The following is a 22,021-nucleotide window of genomic DNA, read 5'->3' as shown; positions in this document are numbered from 1 at the left end:
AAATAAAAAAATTTTAAACACCCTGAATAGAATTGGACAGCTGATTGCACAAAATGGACTGTTGCTCAAGATGCCAGAAGGAGAGACTCAATATTTTCACTTTTCCAAATCTTGATTTTCATAAGAGTGTTTTATGATAGGTTGTCTTTAAGAAAATGCAAGGGTCTTGGAGCATGACAGGTGACCCCTCAAGACTGGAATGTGGGTCTGAGCTTCCCAATGACCTGGCCGGTGGATCACACAGGAAACTTGCTGCACTGATTGCCTCTTTAGAGCAGGAGAGGGTGAATGCTGTTACTGTTGTTTAAAGAACAAGTACCAGATGAGAAAGGAAGGCCAGTGAATTTATTATTAGTTTCCTGGAGGTGAGTAATGGTGGTGAGTCTGGAGGGAGGAAAGGGTACTTGGGAAAATTAGAATAGATTCTGCTGATATTAGGATGTGTTTCCTGCTTGATCAGAACAGACAGAGAGGCTGAAAATACATAGAGCAGGAATTTCCAAATGTGTCAGGATGAAGTCATTTGTTTAATACCCCAAAGTCACATTGCACCTGGAAGAGGATGGGTAAGGGTGTAGCAGTGGAGGTGATGAACAGTGGGAAGGAACAGCACATCATGTGCAAAACAAACTGGTGAAACTTGGAGGCCCACCAAGAGAGTCTGCCTGGAGATGGATTTTCTGGAGAGTACAGCAAGTGCTGGCCTTTTCCCCTCTTCACCTCATTGCTTCAGGACAAACAGGTGCAGTGGAAAGAGCCCAGGCACTGTAGGCTAAGATTCAACTCCAAGACTGGTCCTCACTAGCCATCTGATCTTGAGAAATTGACATATTTTATCTCAGTTTTCCCATTAATAATACAGGCTACTACATGACTCACTTGATTGTTCATTTCTTTCACTGCTGTAGGTCCTGCTCTCCTTCACTTTGTTGGGAGAGGTAGAACAGGGCTTCTCTGAAGTCAGCTTATATCTTGCTTACGTGGGATATGGAAAATTACCCGTAAGGATGTAATTCCCTTTCAAAAGCCATAGTCATACAACCATTCCAGCTTGTACGTTTAAGTCATCGAGACGCTTTTTAATAACATTGCCACACAAATGGAAAACACTGAAATGAATCTGATTAAAGATTTTTATACTAATAGTGGATTTTAGTTCTGTCTGTATTTCAATCAGTGCACTTGTTTTCTATTTATCTGAAACAAGGAAAAACAATCATGTATTACTGATTGGAAAGGTTTTGGTGTGACTTATAAAACTCAAAGCCTGATTCTGGGACATTCTTTTTACTAAGTTTAAAGTTTTAAAAACATTATGCTCTTGAAAACATAGGACAATTAAATAAGATTTTGTATGTTTTGGAATAAAATAGCTACAACACAAGGTACCCTAGAGGACCAAAACCGAGGTATCTTTTTTTACATAATATATATGTGTATATATATATATATATACACACACATATACACACATATAAATATATAATTAGATTATATTTTATCAAAAGAATGTAAAGTTTTTTTCAAATAGTAAACTGTATTTTTCTTTTTCACTGCAACCAGGCAAGTTAGATAAGGGCTGTGCTCCGCTTCACGTTTCAAAGTGGAAAGTGAAGTAGAGGCAGAAATAAGGGCAGAAGCCAATGCCTCCTAACTCCTATTCTTTGTGCAAATTTTTGGACTGTCCATCTGTTTCTCTGGTGATCTTGGCAATCTGTTGGTCAAACACAAATAACTTCTCCGCAGAAAGAGGCTTAATTAGGATCATAGACTCTTGAACCTATGAAAGTCTCATGGCAAGAGAATGCTGTTCACCTACCGAGGACAGAATGGAAAGCAAAGCAAACCAGTAAAGCCTTTCTCAACGTCAGTCTGTTAGCAACAGCACCAAGTCAGAACCTATGTCTTCTTATTTTTTGGATTGGAGGAGTCAATGCATTTTCCGAAGAATCTAACTTTCCCCCAGTAAGAATCCACCTGATAAAATAAAAGTCTCAATTGGTTCATAGTGAAATTGGTTCATAGTAAATTCATCGTATCCTGATTGAACAACTTGGTTATAACAAGTTTTAATGCCTTATTACATCACATTTTCTACATCTCAATTTTTAATGACAGCCTAGTTGTTTGGACCCCTGAATTTAAAATTTTAGCGGTGCTTGTTTAATTTATCTCAACATATGACCTTTTAAATCTTTTCTCTTGGTTCTTTATGATAAGTGGTCAGTGCTGAGCAGTAAACCTTCAATGAGAAACGTCTACCAAATATACTTCTCTTGTCTCCTTCAGAGTAAAGACACTGTAACATCTCTGCATTTTACCTGGCATTTCATGCCTTGTCATTTCTGTTCAATGGTTTGTATCAATAAAATGGAAAATTTGCATCATGTGCTAGCTAGATGTTACTATCCTTAACTTTTAATGAGTGTCAACAGTGCTCTGGGCTCTACACAAAAGAGAAAGAGAACACCACCTCTATTTAATCTGTCTAAATAATAGATTGAAGAGCAGGTTGTACGTGTGAATATTAATCAATATGCATTTACTGCTGCTATAAATGACACTAAAACACAGCTACTCCCAGGTGTCATTACCACCCACAATAGCCCAATGGGCATTTTCCTACTTTGTATTATTAAGTGTTCCTGAAAAGTCGCATGTAAATCAAATAATGTCAAATGCTGTTGAGGAACCCATTATCCTATGGAGAGTTCTTCTATGAAGCAATAGGTAGCATATTATTAACTTACAGAAATTTGATATAAAATTCTGGACTTTTCTCCTGTAATCACCTATTTGGAAATCTGTAAAGCAGGACTTCCCTTGTGGCGCAGTGGTTAAGAATCCGCCTGCCAATGCAGGGGACACAGGTTCAATCCGTGGTCCCCGAGGATCCCACATGCCACGGAGTAACTAAGCACATGTGCCACAACTGTTGAAGCCCATGCGCCCTAGAGCCCGCGCTCCGCAACAAGAGAAGCCACTGCAATGAGAAGCCCGCGCACCGCAATGAAGAGTAGGCCCCGCTTGCCGCAACTAGAGAAAGCCGCGCACAGCAACAAAGACCCAATACAGCCAAAAAAAAAAAACTGTACAGCAATTCTTTTCATTCAACATTGTTAAATTCCCACTAAATACAAGGCCATATAGAACAGAATGCCTACTTCAAAAATAGGAGAGAAAAGCCATATCTATAACAAAGGGGAAAAGGATGCATTCCAAAAGCTGTAACAACTCAAGTACTATAGAGGTATTAGAAAAATTCAAAGTAAAAAACAAACCTGACAAGTTAAAACTGCATTTACAGAAATTCTAACATTTTATATACAAACAAAGATGACTACTATTAGAGAGAAGTTTATGTAAGCTTTTAGTTTCATTAACTCACTGATGAATATGTCTGGATGCAATACTTAAATCTCAAAATAAAATTAATGTACATCAGTGGAGAGAATGGCACCCACTGAACCCTTCACCGGATATACAGTGTTGCTAACTCTGCCATAGCATGAACCAGCTATTTGGACCCGCTGATAAAGTGTCTGTTAATTTAAAAGAACCTGTTTGTTAATTGCTTTCAACCCAAGTCATTTTGTTCCTGCACTTTGAACCCCAAAAGTAGTTTGGAATAAATGCATCTGGTAATAAGAAGTAATTCATTCAAGCAGGCAGCCATGGCTGCAAGAGCTGGGGATGGAGCTGCAACTGGTGTGTGTGCTCTGAGGCCCTGATCCCGCTGGTCTGCTGTTAGATTTTTTTTTTTTTCCTTTTCCTTCTGCAGTCTGGTTGCACGCTACAACTGGAGCCTTCTGCCAAAGCCGGCTAGCCCCCCAGCCCTCTGGCACACTGCGTTGATCAGTAGATAAGACCTTCCCAGCAGTCAGAGCAGCCCCTGCCATCCACGAAGCCACAGCGGTGTGCAGGGGGCTCTGCGGAGCTCACCAACAGCTGCTCCACCTGCCTCACCTCCCTGGCACCCCCAAGTTCTCCTTGGTGCTGGTAGTCATGGTAGTTGCTTGACCTTGGGCCTTGCAGCTGGCTGGCCTCCAGAAAGTTCCTCTGACGACAAGTGTGCTGAAGATTGTTTTCACGGCATGCAGGCACAGAGCATGGGGGTGGGAAGGAAGGCCTGCTGCTCTTACCCCCAGCCCCGGCCCCGGCTCTCCCCTCGCAGGCAGACAGGATGCAGCTTTCCCCGTCCCTCCCCACCCCACCCCCCCACCCCCCCACCCCCCCACCCCCCCACCCCAGCTTCCTGGAGCCAGTGCAAGACCAGACTGTGAGAAACAGCAAAAAAATAAAAACAAAAAATGAGAGAAAGAAAAGAATTATAGTTTGCTGGTCTGTCAAAGATCATTTTGCTGCACGCTCCAAAAAGAAAGGAAAGAAAAAAAAACTGACCTGCCAGCTATTTAAGCGTGACTGTAGCATTTGAAAACATAGGCCACTCACACTGGTTTTTATCTGATTGATGCTTCTCTAACTCTTTGAAGACCTCAGGCCATCTAGAAAGTTACATCCACTTATAATTTTCCAGTGACTCTGTGTGTGTGTGTGTGTGTGTGTTCCCAAATGAAGAACTGGCATTAGGGCGATGGTTGCTGTAATATTCGTTGGTATGGTTGACAGCAAAAATTGCACTCAAAAGATTGAGCTGAGGTGGAACCAGCCAGACTAGTTTTCCCACAACAAGTGCTACACCCTCTGTGAAGAGCTGCTTTTTCTTGGCAAACTCATTTTTGCTTTAATGGAACAGGGAGGCGTGTGTCATATTGGGATGATTATGCCCAGTTTAACCAAGACTGGGAATTGGGAGAACTTCAGACAAAACTGGAAGAGCCTTTCCTAAGTTAAACCCAACATTCTGCCAAAATCATAGAAATGTGATAAAATAGTTGGATTGGTACCTTTTTTTTTTTTTTTTTTTTTTTTTTTTGGCGGTACGCGGGCCTCTCACTGTTGTGGCCTCTCCCGTTGCGGAGCACAGGCTCTGGACGCGCAGGCTCAGCGGCCGTGGCTCACAGGCCCAGCCGCTCCGCGGCATGTGGGATCTTCCCGGACCGGGGCATGAAGCCGTGTCCCCTGCATCGGCAGGCGGACTCTCAACCACTGCGCCACCAGGGAAGCCCGGATGGGTACGTTTTATTTAAAGATTCCTCTCTCAAAGGACTCAATTTGGGGACCTTAAATATATAACATCTGTTTTTTTATCTTAAAGAACTCAAAGCAATGGTAATATTGGCCTGTTCCTCCAATCTGAGTCAAACAGCAATTTGTATTGTGTTTCTCTCTTTTTTAAAAAATAGCTTTTTCTTGAAGTTTCAAGAAAAAAGTGATTGGAACTTCACCTGTGTTTTTGAACCAAACGATGTTGAAATAAACAGATTTTGAATAGAAAAAAATAGGCTTCAAAGCCCTTTCTAACCTTTTTTTTTAGTTGGATTGTAACAAAACTCTGGTGAGAAATTACTTTCTGCAGGTGTGTAATATGAGACTGGGAATAACAAAAGAATGGCAGTTACCCTGACTGATAAATGGTGGCCCTGGGATTCAAACACAGCTCTTCAAACTCCAGAGAGCAATTTTCAGCTTTGTGTCAAAAATTCTCCATCTTGGGCTTCGCTGGTGGCGCAGTGGTTGAGAGTCCGCCTGCCGATGCAGGGGACGCCGGTTCGTGCCCCGGTCCAGGAGGATCCCATATGCCGCGGAGCGGCTGGGCCCGTGAGCCATGGCCGCTGAGCCTGCGCGTCCAGAGCCTGTGCTCCGCAACGGGAGAGGCCACAGCAGTGAGAGGCCCGCGTACCGCAAAAAAAAAAAAAAAAATTCTCCATCTTTCCCTAGCTTCTCTGGTCTAAAGATAGTACAGGGTCACAGTAGCCCCTGCTCGGGACAGACCCTCACCTTTGGGCCTAGGAATTAATCAAACTGGCCTAAAACGGCAGAGAAGGTAGTGTGCTCTTTGCCAGAGTATTCATGCCCACGACAAAGTTTGGCTTTTCATCATACTCTGTTAATCCATCTTTGTCTCCTTTTTCTTTCATCACTTATTTATCAGGACCAGCCCTGAGGCAAAGTGAAATGCCAATTCCACTTTGTACGTTTTTGTTCTCTTGAATTATTTTTTGTCATCGTTGTCACCATACAAGTCCACAAGCAACCTTTGCATTAGGTTTCTTATGCATTTGTTTGATTAATCAAAAACTTAGGAAGGGTTAAGTATGTTCAAAACTATATAGGTCAGGGTTGCATTTTTATTTTATGATGACTCATATCCATATCCCATAAGAAGCAACTGATTATTATCAAGTTAAAAGAAAAAAAAATGTCTGGAATATATTACAAACTTGCCCCAACACCTGCCTGTATTTTTTAAATTGAGATTTTCCTTCTCAGAGAGTCACTCAAAGGAATAACATTAATTTTCACAGCTATGAAGTTAGCAAAAGCCTCCCTCCCACATCAGATTCCTGGAAAGATTTTTAAATTCATCTTCCTAAGTGAGTGCAATTCACTCTCATTCCTTCCACGCAGGATGTTTCCCATTTGTGCTCTCCCCGTTTTTAAAGTCAATCCCTTCATTTCCAAAGCTTCTCTTCTGCCCTGCATTTGCTGCACATCTCTCTTCCTCTTATTTTAAAAAGCCTTCCTAAAACTCCACTTCTTCTGTGAGGCTTTCCATGCCTAAGGCATGAGAAGGCCATACCTGGAGACACTCCCTTTTGCACAATAACACACACGTGCAATCTGGACTACACTATCCAGAAACTCTGTCTTTCACCAGCCTGCCACTCTCTCCATCCGTAGGTGGAGAGAGAAAATTCTACATCAAGGCTGAATGGCACTCAGAGACCGGTTCCACACTAGGGCTCCCTGGAGTGTACGTAGCGCCTCTCTTCCAAGGTGCCCAAAGTGCTCCGTAAGTACTTTGCACATTTTTCGCAACTTCTCTTTGACATAGCTTGTCAACAAACCTCACTATTCAGAGATAGGAGCTGGTGGCGACAGAGCTTTGGGGAATCAGGCAGCTCAGAGCCAAAGCAGGACAGAGATTCTGCATCAAACAGAATCAGAGCAAACCACGCACCTAGCAGAGACTCCAGTGAAATACAGTCAGTCCAGGGACAACGCAAAATGGTTAAACAAACAGACAAGCAAACTGCTTTCTGTACCACAAACAGTCTCTGTGAACAACTCTTCCAGAGTCAAAATGATAGTTAATAAAATAAAACTGACACCCATGTAAGACACTCCTTGCTAGACAAAGACCACTGAGCCATCAAGGAAAGGACAGAGGGAAAACCCCGCACACCTTTCCTTTCCTGGGCCTCCCTGGGAAGACACCACTCGACTTACCTGAGACCTCTGGACACAGGTCACTCCATTTTTGCAAAGGACATCAACAAATCTTGGGTACTTTTCAGAACAAAAGAGGGGAGACGTTGCCTTTATGACCTGTCTTTATATGAGACCAGACCGAAGGTCATGGGTACAAAATAACGCTAAATTGCTTTCACCTTTTCTTAGAGCTAGCCTGAGATTTATTTTGTTGCATGTATTTTGTATCCGTTTGGTCTATTTTAGAATCATATTAATAAGACATTTTCTACAACAGAAACCACGCCACCACTTCTGTTGATCACGACAGATGGTCAGATTCAAATGAAAGGCCTGGCTCTGTATCCAAGGCGGGGCATCAGTGCTGGAGTGTTGGGGACGCTATTGCTTCTTGTCACACGGAGGCGGGTGGCAGTGGTGGCCATCACGGTGCTTGCCTGTCTCTGGAATGCTAATTTCCAAGCAAGCTTTCCGAGGAAGATGAGCAGTGATGTCATCTCAGGCTCTTTAAGTACGCCACCAGAAGACATTTGCCCATATCAATCTTTTCTCTACTTTTTATGCCTTTCTCTTAAAAAACTCCCTTCTTTGTATTGACATGTTTTGGGGTTAGGAAGTTTATTCAAGATCTATGATTTCTGCAGCTTCCAAAGAAAAGGGTGAAGGGAAAGCAACATGTTCCTTTCTTTTTAGTGAATAAGGATCAAGAGCTATTTTTCTCATTTCATTATTGCTGACATTTCTATTCTCTTTCCATTTTAAGCTAGAAATTCAGCTTCACTTTATTTCTTGCATAAATCTCATTTTTTATTCCATCCTTCTTTCAGAAGTTTAGGAGTTGAAATCAATATGGTTTGTATGAACTATAACTCCCTTGCCAACTATTCTACAGAAACATTTTTTCATACGTTTCACAAAGCGTTTTTATATCACTGTTATTCTTTTTTCGAAGTCTTTGGGAAGAAACTAAAGCCTGTTTCCCTAGGCAAATATTTCTGTTCGATGAGGGAAGAAAAGACTCTCTCGTCTTTCTTCCCTTTCAATTTCATTGTTGCTTAAAAATATTTTTTTTTCTGTCCAGATACTTTCTTAATGTACCTTGTGATGTGTAGGCTTGACCTACAAGCATATGATGAGGGGGCTGAGGAAGGGTGCTGCCTTGAGAAACAAGCAGTGCCCCTCTCATGCATGGGGGAGGTCCCAAGTCATAAACCCACAGGGAAGACCTCAAGAGCCCACAGGGAAGGAAAGGACAAATTGACCTTTCACCCCTGCTCTCCTCCTATCCCGTCTCCACAAAGCATCTCCACTTCAGTTTCTCATCGGTCCTACAGGAACCTTGTCCTTGTCTCTCTTTCCAGCACATCCAAATCCCTTTTAGCTCCAGTACTCTGTTGGCAGGGATGGGGAGGGAAAAGGAGAGAGGGAAAAAGAGGGCGAGAGATTACAGTGCTCATTACCTCTAAGTGGGTTCAAACTCAATGTTCAGTTCAGCATCAAGTGCCAGGAAGCTTCCAAAGGACTCTCAAGGGAGAAACCTCCTCCCCAGGGAGAAGGTTTTCTCCTACACACTAAAATCCCATGTCCAAGACCCTCTAACTTCTAAAGAACAGCTTCCCACCGTACCTAACTGTTCTGTGCCTCAGTTTCCTCATCTGTGAAACAGGGATAATGATGATAATGGTACCTACCTCCCAGAGTCATTGTGAGGGTCGAATAAAATAATATACAAGAAACACTTCGAACAGTGCCACATAGTAAATGCTGTATAAGCATAAACTATTAGCACTAAAAGTTGGAAGTAAGAAAGTATTCATCCAAAACACTTTCAAGGACAATCACTAACATGGTAAACATTCCTTTCAATAGCATATTCTGACATTTCCAAAAGTCACCACTAATCCAGATGCTAGTCCAGGAGGCTAAATCCCTCTTTTCATGAAGCCCACATTCATCCTACGGTGAGGGCAGAGGTCATGGGCACTGCTGGGGAGGAAGGGGCGAGTGAACAGAGGGAGGACAGGGCATCTGCCATTCCTGCTGCAGACCCAGGACAGCAAGAGGCTGACAAGCACCAAGGCAGAGACAGTGTCAGGAATCCATTTCAAATCAGGTTCTTAAGGATAATGTACAGGATAATTATAATCATTATTGTTATTGTCATTATGCCTTGCAATTACCCTGACTTAATTAATTCAAACTTGTGAAGTGCTTTGAGATCCTCAGATGAAAGGTGCCATGTTACTCTGAAGTGTCATTATTCTTCTCTTCCTTTCATCCAAGGTGATTACAACTCTTCATAAGCATTAATAAATCCTCTTAACAGCCCCAGAAAGTAGATAAGCATAGGAGTCATCCACACGGGGTCCAAGAGAGACATTTATCCAAGGGGTTTAGTGGTAGCTCTTCTGTAGTCAAGTTGGGTCTTGGAAGGCCCCCAAATCACAGGGCTTTGTGACTTGGGTGCCTGAAATGTGTACAAGCCTCCCATTTAGTAACAATTTAATGAGGAACAATATCGACATGGCCCTAATTTTTTAAAAATAATATGCAGGTTATACTCAGAGAGGTATCCTCAGAGGCTTAGTTATGAGGTAAGAATTAGAGAAAAATTACATCACCATCTAGTATTTTTTCAATGACCTAGCAACTTTATAATCAGACAAAAGAATTTCTCATTTTCTGTAATAAAGGATTTGCCCAAGGTCATAAAACTATGGAACCTAAACTGGGAATTGACCTCAGTTCAAAGCCATAGACTGAGTTTGATTTTCACAGAGTTCTATTAATTGTGGTCTTTTTTTCACTGCTGTTTATACCCCTACTCTAAGATGAAGAGTACTTGAAAATAAAATACTATGAGATACAAATTTTATAGACACAGGTTAATACCCTTTTAATAGAACTTCTTTGGGGAGATTTCGCTCCTTAACTTCTAACCTGTTTTCAGCACAAATATCCAGTGAGCAAAAGATTTGTTAAAAATAGGCTTTGCATCTTACTGACTCCCAGGGAACAGAGAGTGTATGGTGAAGCGTTTTGAGGGATGTTGAATACACCTGTTTTCTTCTGTTATTGAAGCTTTGGAATTCTTCTCCTACCTTTTGCTTAGAAATGTATATGAATATGTGAGGTCCTAATTTATGTCAGGCTGGGTCTTAGGACTACAACGAGGGACCAGAAAGTTCTGGTTCCCACTTTCACAGTATCCTCTGAAAAGTGCCTCTGTCCTCTACAGGGTGTGGCTGCGCCCTGGGTGCAGCCCTGGTGAGGAGGGAACAGATGGGCCCCTCAATCCATCTGCTGCTGAACCACAGTCTCCTGGCACCACAAACACCATTACTGCACAGTCCCGAATACTGATGACGATGGGTTTTTTTATCCTTACTATTGCCATTGCTGTTATCTCAAATACAATAAACTTTATAATTACTATTTGACATTCATTAAGCCTTACAAAGCACAGCCTCAAAACAGGCTCCATCAAAGGTTTATAATTTGGATAAGTAGAAATGGAAACTCCACCTAAGACCCACGTTTTGAGTGGCCAGAATCTGTTTTTTCCACCACGGTTTGCTTTTCCAAAGAGTGTACAAAATTACTCACTGATTGTATTTGCAAGCCCTGGTTTGCTTTCTCTGTTAAGTAGAAGGATAAGCTTTGAGAGGGTGCTCTATTGCCTTTCTCAGAACTTCTTGGAATGTAGTAAGTGCTCAATAAAAGTGTGGTGCCCACTTAAACTGAATGACATGAACACATGTGGTCCAGGTAGCATATTTTATTTAGGGTTAAAATGTCACTAAAACATATACTTATTCTTTAAATGTATTTCAATAGTTAAGTTCATGCTATATGATATAGATTAAATTAGGCTCTTTCAAATAGTGCTTCACTGATTACCAACTGTCATAATGCTAAATATTATGAATTGTCATGATCCTAGTATCACCAAAGAGGTGATATCTCACCAGCCACTATGATAACCACAAAATGTACAGACATTCCAAAGCAACTAATTGGGTAAGTGATACTGTGAAAGGACTGGCTTGCAGTGCCAGCTCAGCACATGATAAGGCCTCTTTTCCAATCTCAGTGCAGAAGACTGAAAATATTTCTCCATTGCAAATATTAAATATGCTTGAAAGATAAGTTTAAAGAGAATCTTTTGAGTATACACTAAGGGTGACTGTATGGAAGGGTACAGGTAACTTTAAATAGAGTTAAACTTGCTGAGTTACAAGAAAAATTACTATTGCTTGCCTAACTTTCATCTCTAAAGAGTTCCACTGCTTATTTATTTATTTTTATTGAAATATTGTCTAGAATCAAAAAATTAAAATAAAATAAATAAATTATAATCATCAATGAAATTTTTTTAAAAAGTTCCACTGCTTTACTTAATAACTTAAAAGCTAGTTCATCAAAGTTTCTTAAATTTTTCTAGTAAGAAATAACCAGGCCTACCTCTCTGTAATACTTTCGGACACTGTGAGTATGATTTCCCCATTAAGAGCAACTTCAATTTGTTTATTTGATTCATCTAGGAATGTACTCGATAGATTCACCTGCATTTAGCTCACCTTTCCCCAAGTAAAACCAGATAAAAATACTGTGGCCGTAATTTTCCATTTGTCCCCCCAGATCCACACTTCACTCTTGTTTGCCCTGCTCTGTGTCCTGGTCACTCACCTCCATAGACCACATCATCTAAGTTCCCGTGACTTCTGGCTTCTGGGTGAACTTGGTCAGTGGGAGGCACCAGCAGGATCTTGGAAGGAAGGAGAGAGAGACTGGGATGTGGATGCTTCCGCTCCTTCCCTTACGGCCACAGTTTTGACAGCAGGGCCTTCCTCTGACCACAGGCAGGCCCCTTCCCAACCTCCTGCTCTCGACGTGTGCCAGTAACACCGCCCTCCCCCCTTGCACTTTTTTTTAAATATAAATTTATTTAATTTATGTATTTATTTTTGACTGCGTTGGGTCTTCATTGCTGAGCACAGGCTTCCTCTAGTTGCGGCGAACGGGGGTTACTCTTCGTTGCGGTGCGTGGGCTTCAATAGTTGTGTCTCGAGGGCTCAGTAGTTGTGGCTCACAGACTCTAGAGCATAGGCTCAGTAGTGGTAGGCGCACGGGCTTAGTTGCTCCGTGGCAGGAGGGATCTTCCTGGACCAGGGCTCGAACCCGTGTCCCCTGCATTGGCAGGCAGATTCTTAACCACTGAGCCACCAGGGACGCCCAACCCCTTGCCCTTTTAGAGCAGGTGTGGTAATAGCTTCCTCTGTTGCTAGTCCCTGGACGCCTCATCACCTCTTATTAGTTCTCTTAACTCTACCCCACACATCTCTAAATGTCCCTTTATTAAACTCAGTTCAGTTACCCCCTTGAGCGCTCCATATGTGTTTCCTGCCAGGATTCCAAGAAACACAAATATTACCGAGTTCTTCACAGGATGACCTCTTTTCCCCACTATGGTCCTTGAATTCGGCATATGATGGAATGTACTCATTGCAATAATGAGTGAAGATGTATATATACAACAAAAATGTGCCCTATGTTAATGTAAATATCCTTGGAGTTGTAACTCGTCATGTATATATTTCCATTCTAACGCCAGCTATTTGCTAAACTCTTAGACCATGGCCTATCTTAATATTAATAGATGGCTCCTACCTTGGATATCAACTTGACTAGTTGCTAATACCGTTTCCTGAGGATGAAGGTTCTAGACTAAAAGTGACAGAGGGGTGAGGACTGTCACTTTCAGGACTCTCTAGGCCAAAACACAGACTCTTTTATGTTTTTAAAGCAAGGATTCCTTCAATAGCCCTTTCCACATCTACACTCACACACACACACACACACAGACACTTCTCAAATCAGAGGGCTTGGTGCAGTGTGGGTCTCATCAGACTAACTTTGAACATGCTCCTTGAGTCCATGCCGTCCCTCCCCCTTCCCACCCTGCCCAGTCTTGCTCACTCTAGGTAAAAGGGCTCCTCTGGGAAGCTTCCTGAGCCCATACCCTCCCTTTCTGCTGGGTGTCTCTTCTAATGGACCTTGACAATTGCTTTCGGCTCCTAATCTGAGTCCATTTTCCACTGACCTATAAGGTGTTTTGTGCCATATCCATTATCACCAACAAACTTCCCCGTTCTGCTGGCCTTCTAACTTGTGACTCCAGTTGCCCCATTGCCATAGTGTATCCAGCCCTTGGGCCACCACATTACCACACTCTGGTTTCCTCATGGTGCTTTCCTGATCCGTGACTAGATATGATACTTAGAGACTGAGATGTGCATGCCACCTCCTTAATTTCTGTGTCATCCAGATACTCCACATCCTACACCTTTCCTCCTGCTCCCCCAAGTGGCGTCTGAACTATCTGAGTAGATGGGCTCCATACGCCATTTCCTAAACTGATACTCCCTGGACTCATGTTCTTAAAGAGGTTGTAGAGCAAAGGGTAAAATTCTGGAAATGCCACAGGAGGATATAATACGTACGTGTTCAAAGCATCCTTCAAGGCAGCCAGTTGCTGCTTTGATGTGACAATCAGAAAAGCTGGCTTGACACTAACCTGTGGAAAACCCTGACAAAGCCTTTTATCTCTCTAGATCTGCCTTTTTCCCATGGGTAAGGGTTACGTTTAGAACTCAGTCTCTATCTAAACTGGTTCATTACAAGTATGAGCAAACTAGTATTTGGTGACTGGAAGTGTATACTAGAGAGATGGATTACACAGAAGCATATATAAAGAATGGATGATACATCTTGCAGGCAAGTTCCATTAGGTCTTTAAGGTTACCACAAGATGAATCATTTTTCTGAATGTACTTGAGCGGCATAAGAGACATCACAAAATGAAGTCTCCTACTTAAGGGTAGTAATATACACAATTATTAACTATGTAATAATTCAATTGAGTAAAGCAATATGTAGAATAAATTACATAACCCAGCACTCAATAGCAGAGAATATATTTCACACATGAATAAATGCTGAAGGTAATGTTCATTTATACTTTGTGGAATAATCATCAGAATTTCTGCCAGCTCATATCCCAAAGGAACCTCCTGCCTAAGGCCACTGCTGGTCTATATTTTGTCCCATGTAACCCTACCCACCTTCTGCCAGTGTTGAGTGGATGAGGAACGAGTACGTGACCCAGGGAGACCCGAACCACAGGCTGTCCAAAGCCCATGTCCTGGGGCCACATGATGAACTAGCTCAATTCAATTCCTTTTGGGGAACTGGAAATAAGGACTTTGGGCTCGAGAGGCTAATGAGAGCCAAAAAGATGAGGGAGCAGAAGCTCTGGGTGAACAGACGTATGAAGCATAGCTGAGTCACTTCAACAACAAAGCACTAGGTGATGAACCATATTCCCCTGATGTTGGGTTTTTTGATCTCGAATCACCCTCCCACTTGAGTATCTGTGAGGCTCAGCCATACTATAGGCCTAGATCTTAGTGCCCATAATAACCATTTCCTTATACTGGCTTCTTCCTTACAAAGCTTGATCCAGCTTGAGTGAGTCTCTATTCTTTTTAACCAAAAAATGTCCTGAAGCCCTGATTAAAAAAAAATATATATATATATATATATATATATATATATATATATATATATATATACACACTCTAAAGGTTTAAAAATCAAAGTGAATATTTTTTCTCATTGCAAAAGAGGGAAGTCAAAATGGTCAATATCATTAACACGTGCTCAGTATCATAAAATATCTGCATAACACTGAATTTCAGGGATGATGGCGTTGGGATTGGCCCCAACATGTGACTGATACAGGTATTTGCGTAACCTGTGTGAAGTTTGAGGGAAAAATGAAGGGTTTTCAGTCACACACTCAAAATATTTCTGCCCTAAAGTTTAATGCTTCAAACCCATAGCTTCACCCTTCATATTTAACAATTCGATTCTTTTAATACAAATAGCCCAGGAGCAAGAGAGGTTTAATTCTTGAAGTACTGGTAGTCATTTACACCTTAGTAAGATTAAGGGAGAGTTTTTGCTGAGGGCAAAGGAAAGACACCATGAGGGCTCCTAAAGAAAAGTGACATGTAGACAGTACAAAGTAAGAAAAGAGCGGGAAGACTAGGGAGCTGACCTCATACCTCACTGTTTTTCCTAAAATCAGACTTGTTAGTTTCAGGTAAAGAGGAACTATTAGCAGAAACTTTCACTTTGCTCCTGCTTGTTACAAGTAAACCTTTGACTTGATTGGCCTATAAATCAAGCTCACATTTGGTAAAACTACTTCCCCTTTCGCTCACCTGCATACTCTTTCCACTAAAGCTCATCAGTCACATTGCTTTTCTGGCTGTATAGGGCACCCCTTTTTTCTGAGCATGAAAGACAGCAAACCCCACAGGACTGTTAGGATGCGTGCTTAGAACGCAGGATGAATCCCGTGTCTATTTGTAAAAGATAATTACAATCCAGAGTGCTAAAGGCAGTCATCCCAGCGTTTCATTTATTGCATTGGTAAACAGATGGTCCTCAAAGTGTTTAAGCACATTTGAACACGCAAGATCCATTATTTATTGCACGAGATGGCAAAGAGAGGCGGAACTTAGTGTGAGCCGTTAGCAGGTACGGAAGGACTTCCCTGGTGGTGCAGTGGTTGAGAGCCCGCCTGCCAGTGCAGGGGGACGTGGGTTTGAGCCCTGGTCCGGGAAGATTCCACATGCCGCGGAGCAGCTAAGCCCATGCGCCACAATTACTGAGCCTGTGCTCTGGAACCCGCGAGCCACAACTACTGAGCCCGAGTGCTGCAACGGCTGAAGCCTGCGCACCTAGAGCCTGTGCTCCGCAACAAAGACAAGCCACCGCAATGAGAAGCCCACACACTGCATCGAAGAGTAGCCCCCACTCGCCGCAACTAGAGAAAGCCCATGCACAGCAACGAAGACCCAACACAGCCAAACATAAATAAATTTTTTTAAAAAGACTTTTATTTATTTTTAAATAAATTTTTTTTAAAAAGAGCATACTGAGGCAGGTGGCTTCTGTGCAGCTAGAGAGAAAGCTATCCTCTTGTCGCATTAGTTTTCTAGTCACAGAGCTGTTGGACCAAAGCATACTTCCATCTCCTCCGGAAGCACTTTCTGGATTTCTGTGTATGTGAAAGTGAATCTGTCTCTTTTTGTTTTGCCAGAATTCATTGGCAAACATACAAGTTTACAAAGGGAAAGAAAAAAAAAAAAAAAAAAAACCTGGTGTTGGTTACTAAAAGGCTGGTTAAATTTAGACTGTGAAGGTCCAGAGAGTGGAAAGTGATTCGTTCGGAAACGAAATGAGCAAAACAACTTTCTCGAAAAGGAGTGCAGGCCTCACCCCCATACTCCCTCCTTCTCTCCCCATCTCCCCTCCTTCTTTATTATTGATACCTCTCTGCTTTTTGATCTCTGCACTCCTTTGTTTCGGCTTCCCAGGTGTCAAGGGAGAAAGGCTAGCAGTGAGTCCTGTAGCTCCTCGGTCTCCCTCGGCAGCCAGCCCCTCTGGCTCAGCCAGCTGGATCACACTGATTAGTCAAGTACTTCATTATCAACCCTCTCTACACATTCTGCTCCAGGTAATAAACGCCCAAACAAGAGAGCCAGTGCCTTCTGCTGCGCTGTCTGTGAAGTTCCAGGGTCCAGGCCCGTCCAGCGGCTCAGCTCCGTGCCCTGGGAGGGAGGGCACCACTTTTCACCCCTAGCCTGCAGAGCCTCCCAACTGCATTCGGTCACAGTGGTTCTCTGACCCTGGAGCTGCGGATGACAGGGTGGCTGCGGAGCCCTCCGGAGGGCTGGGATCCCTCCCGCGTGGAGCAGACAGAGCCGAGCTGGAGCCGGTTGGGAGACCCAGCCCAATTACCACGTTGGGACGGATGTCGTGTTCCGTGGAAGCTGCTCTTGTTAGCAGGCAGTGGGGCTTGGGGACCCGAGGCAAGGCCGTTCTGACAGTGGGCTGTCGAAAAGCAGATCCCTGGGCCTGGTGGGGAAAGCCACAGGGTGGAATTTTAAAAAAATTATAAAGTGGCCACCCTTCAAGACTCATGTCAGAATAAATCATGATGTGAACTGTATGGCCCCTTCCCCTATTAGTAGATATCCCGAAACAAGTGGCTGCTTCACCTTCAGGGGAAATTAGATCCAAGGTGAGACTTCCAAAACCAAGCAAATTTTCTCAGCAGAATTTTCTTCTGCCTGCCCTTTTGCCTTTTTCTGGAAGAATTTGGGTCGAGCTTCTGGCTCCCAGGCCCTCTCTCTGGTTGGGGTTTGGTGGGCGCTGTACCTACACTCAGTAGACTTGAGTTCTGATCTGTCCCCTTTCTACGAGCGCACTAGAGGGCCTTTTAGGGTGACCAAGCTCGCAATATCACAGAATTGTAAACGCATTTAAGAAAATGCGGCCAAAGAAACTAACATTTCAAAGATAACACTGCCTTAATGTAAATTAAGGGGAATAAAATGACCTCTAGGCAAGGTTAAAATTCAGGGTTGATGTGCAGCCCCTTTTTAAATCAACATACGATATTTTTTTTTAACATTCCTGATCGAAGTATTAGGGGCAGATTCATGAAAGTTGAGAGGGGCTGAGTAGATCAAATCTTATTACATCAACATTAACAGTACTTAGTATCAGAGAAGGAGCTCTGGGGTGAGTGATGGGGGACCCTCCTTCCCTGCCTCTCTGCCTCCAAATCGGTACAGGACTGAAATGACAGAAAGGGGTTTGTCTGCTCACAGCAGCCTAGACTGCAGCATTTAGATAAAAATATCAACGGCAAAATACTGCTAATTTAATCCACCTTCTTTTGATTATTGATGTCCTACTGTTTTGTGCCTGAAACAACACACAAGATGCATCAGTCATTTATAAATTATTCATTCAGTTATTTTGGCTTTCAGTGTCTTTCCATTTATCAACTGATAAATGTACAGAAGATAAGAAGGGGAATTTTATAGTCCTTTGACATTTTCCTTTGACATGATTTTCATATTTAATAAGGGGAAAACACTAATGAAATACGTTCGACAACACCAAAAGCATCACAGATGAACACCAGTGAAATGAGCCATGGGTATCTGATCTTCTGGCTTTGGCCAGGAGCTCCTAGAAGCTCACCAGCTCTCTCCTGTCTCCTGCTTTGAGCTCTCAGCTATGTCTGCCCAACAGAAGTGGGCATAATTGGGGGTTTTGCCTTTGTTTTGTTTGTTGTTTATTTATTTGTTTGGTCTGAAAAGTTTTACGATGTGGCCTAAACAAGGAGAGGCATTGTTCATATTTGGGGGTTTTAGCTGGGTGGTGGTCTAAATAGTTTTATTTTCTAAAATGTATCTGCCAGGCAAATTGAATGGGTCTATAGGGAAGGGATTTGCCTAGTGGTTTTGTTATTTATGCCAAAGCAGCTCCCTTGAGCATTCATGACAATCTCTCCCCACGATTCTTGAACAAAGTTGCAGTGGATAATCCCTTGGCTACCTACCTCTCCACGATAACTAGATCTTATCTCTGCCTGCATCTCACCTACCTTCTTGCTTGCCTTTCCATTCGACTACCCTTCCCTGACTAAAATTCATATGTGGGGTGATCTGGAGAGGAGCAAGGTCACAGGTTATCAGATGACCCTCCAGGGACTGATCTAGGATCTGGGTTTAGGGCAGGAATCGTAGCCAAATGGAGTGGGTTGCAGAAGTTGAACTACTGGCTCTGGCCAATCCGAGGTCAAAAGAGATAACAGTGGTAGTAGTTTCCTTCATGCTCACTAACTGATTTATTTAAATGCCTCCCCTACATCCAAAAGCTTCACCCACATAATTTTGTAAAATATATAGACATGTTATGAGAATAACCTAAATGGGTTCCAGAAATGAGGTCAGATAGATAGACAATTTTCATTTGGCTGGCCACTGGAAGGAACTAGGGATATAAATGTCATCTAATTTTAGAGTAACTGCGATACTGGACAAGAAACCAGGAATTCAGGAACAATACCTCATAGGTGAATTTATCAGGATCATTTAAGTAAAGTACATGATAATGTTTGTAATCAACAATGTTATACAGCTATTCATTACTATTTCACTCAGAATTTTGTGATCTCCTTGAGAAAAGGAACCAAATTACACTCACATTAGTATCCTCATAACTTAGCACAATGTCAGGCAATTAATAGGCATTCAATAAATATATGTTTTACCTATTCAGTATTTATTAAGGGCTTACCATCTGGCAGGTACCGTATTAAACACTTGGCATGAATTATTTTATTTCATCAGCCTCACAATACTATCAAGGTTAGTTCTCAATACTATAAATCACTTAGAGATTAGGGAAATAAGATTTAGGGAGGGTAATTTTCCTAGGGTCCCACAGGACTAAATGGCGGAGCTAGGGTAAAAACACAGACAATCAGACGCCAGAGCCCACACACACCACCTTCTGGGCTAAAAATATAACACTAGAGAAGTGTGAAAGGCAGGTGCTGGCTCAGAAAACCAGCACAAAGCTGGCTTGATGCTTTTACTAAGTCACTGGGCTAAAGTCTGTTAAGTCTCTTACATATTATCATCCCAAGGGGCTAAAGCAGGAGCCTCTGGAGGTATATAGAAAATGAAATGCACAAGTCAATACTTGTACTTTTGTTTCCAACAGCCACTGTGGAGAACAGTATAGATGTTCCTTAAAAAGCTAAAAATAAAACTACCACATGACCCAGCAATCCCACCCCTGGGCATATACCCAGAAGAAAACATAATTCAAAAAGATACATGCACCCCAATGTTCATTGCAGCACTATTTACAATAATCAGGACATGGGAGCAACCTAAATGTCCATCAACAAAGGAATGGATAAAGAAGATGTGGTATATATATATGTAACAGAATATTACTCAGCCATAAAAAAGAATGAAATAATGACATTTGCAGCAACATAGATGGACCTAGAGATTGCCATACTGAGTGAAGTAAGTCAGACACAGGAAGACAAATATTATATGATATCGCTTATATGTAGAATCTAAAAAAAAAAGAATGAACTTATTTACAAAACAGAAGTAGAGTCATGGATGTAGAAAACAAACTTATGGTTACCAGGGGATAAGGAGGGGAAGGATAAATTGAGAGATTGGGATTGACATATACACATTACTATATATAAAATAGATAACTAATAAGAACCTGCCATATAGCACAGGGAACTCTACTCAGTACTCTGTAATGTCCTATATGGGAAAAGAATCTAAAAAAAAAATGAGTGGATATATGTTATATGTATAACTGATTCGCTTTGCTGTACTCCTGAAACTAACACAACATTGTAAATCAACTCTACACCAGTTAAAATTTAAAACAACAACAACAACAAAATTGTACTTTTGCTTTTATAATGACGGGGGGGAATCACCCAAAAACAATACATAGAAAGAAAAAAAAACAGAAAAGCAACTCTAAACTCTTTCTTTAATAAATCATTTATAGTTGTAATACTACAACTCTAAATGATTTCTTTAAAGAAGTAACAAACACCAACTCCCAAGGAATTAGGAAGAGATGCCAGATGCAAAGGTCAAGCTATTGAGAGAGAAGGCCCTTGGCTACAGATCTCAGCAAGGCCAACGGGCACACTTCTTGAAGGCGAGTGGCCCTGCCTGAAAGGTAAAACCAACCACCATGTGTATTAGTTATCTATTGCTGTATGACCTGTTACTTTATAACTTAGCGGCTTTAACCATCATCATTTGTTGTCTCACAGTTTCTATAGGTCAGGAATCTGGGCATGGCTTAGCTGAGGCCTCTACTTCTGGATCTCTCCTGAGCTGCAGTCAAGGTGTTGATTTCCAATTTATGTTAAGATTTCTGCAGATTGGTCTTAGGATAAAGCTTATGTTCTCACTATGAAAAAACAATTTAAAGTAGCATATTTTTATGAAAGTATTTTAAACAAAGATGTAAGGTGACTTTTCCCCTCCTGCCTTTCTGTCTGTTTCATACTCCTGAGACATCTCCTTAGTCCCCAAGCTTGGCATGTCCCTATCAGTCACATACTGGTGAGAAGCTGGATGAGGTCATATCCAGTCATTAGTGCTGTCAAACTCAGGACTGAATAAACATAGATCAAATCTACCCCAAAATACATGGAAAAACAACAAGGTCACCATTCATGAAGCTAATTAGGTGGTATATTTTTGTCAGCCTATGCTTATAAAAAGAAATGTACTATTTTATGAAACCAAGACAGAAAGGAATTCATGCTGCTGTGGTTAAAATTTGTGGGTCAAGGGTTATCATTATAACTTTCTAGATGGAGGCAGGTTTTTGAAACTCCCTGAGCCTCAGTTTCTTAATCTGTAAAATGAGAATAACAATAAATGGAGTTTTACTGAAGAGGAAAGAACTGAGCATATAAAGGACAGGTAATAAGTCAGTGTTTCCTTCTGTCTTGTAATAAAGTTATCTTGTTGACCTCTAAGATGTCAAGTGAGAAGGAAGGCATCCTAAGGTCTGTTTCTCTGTCTCTCCCTCCCCTCCCACCCCTTCCCTCTTTTCTGGTAGGTGAGTCCAAGCATCCAAGCATCTATGGTCATATGACAGCTACCTTAATTATAAGTTTGGATTCATGGAATGGAAAAAAAAGTCACGAAAATTTGACTCTGTGAAGCAAAACCTAAAAAATTACAGT

At 41.9% G+C, this 22,021-nt stretch overlaps 1 protein-coding gene across 2 annotated transcripts; it reads left to right on the top strand.

Annotated features, from left to right (window-relative positions):
• Window positions 1-5,015: 5,015 nt before the first annotated feature.
• LOC307058651 (uncharacterized protein) lies at window positions 5,016-12,293 on the top strand. Of its 2 annotated transcripts, XM_079712197.1 has the most exons (3): window positions 5,016-5,135; window positions 11,780-11,823; window positions 11,977-12,293. In XM_079712197.1, exons 1-3 carry the CDS (start codon window positions 5,132-5,134, stop codon window positions 12,238-12,240), a joined length of 312 nt encoding a protein of 103 aa, XP_079568323.1. In that variant the 5' UTR covers window positions 5,016-5,131; the 3' UTR covers window positions 12,241-12,293. The 2 variants fall into 2 exon arrangements, 1 of the variants encoding a protein (XP_079568323.1); XR_013811100.1 differs by lacking the exon at window positions 11,780-11,823 and having other exon boundaries at window positions 5,044-5,135.
• The last annotated feature ends 9,728 nt before the right edge of the window (window positions 12,294-22,021 follow it).

The sequence above is a fragment of the Hyperoodon ampullatus genome (assembly GCF_949752795.1).
Source record: "Hyperoodon ampullatus genome assembly, chromosome: 10".
Lineage (NCBI taxonomy): Eukaryota > Metazoa > Chordata > Mammalia > Artiodactyla > Ziphiidae > Hyperoodon > Hyperoodon ampullatus.
The sequence above is the reverse complement of the archived record's forward strand: the minus strand, read 5'-3'. Positions and strand labels throughout refer to the sequence as shown.

What these genes read in the sequence shown, in the direction of transcription:
- LOC307058651 (XM_079712197.1), top strand. An exon ending in CTGTAATACTTTCGGACACT is followed by an intron (nt 11,824 to 11,976) that starts GTGAGTATGATT and finishes TTGTCCCCCCAG; the next exon opens with ATCCACACTTCACTCTTGTT.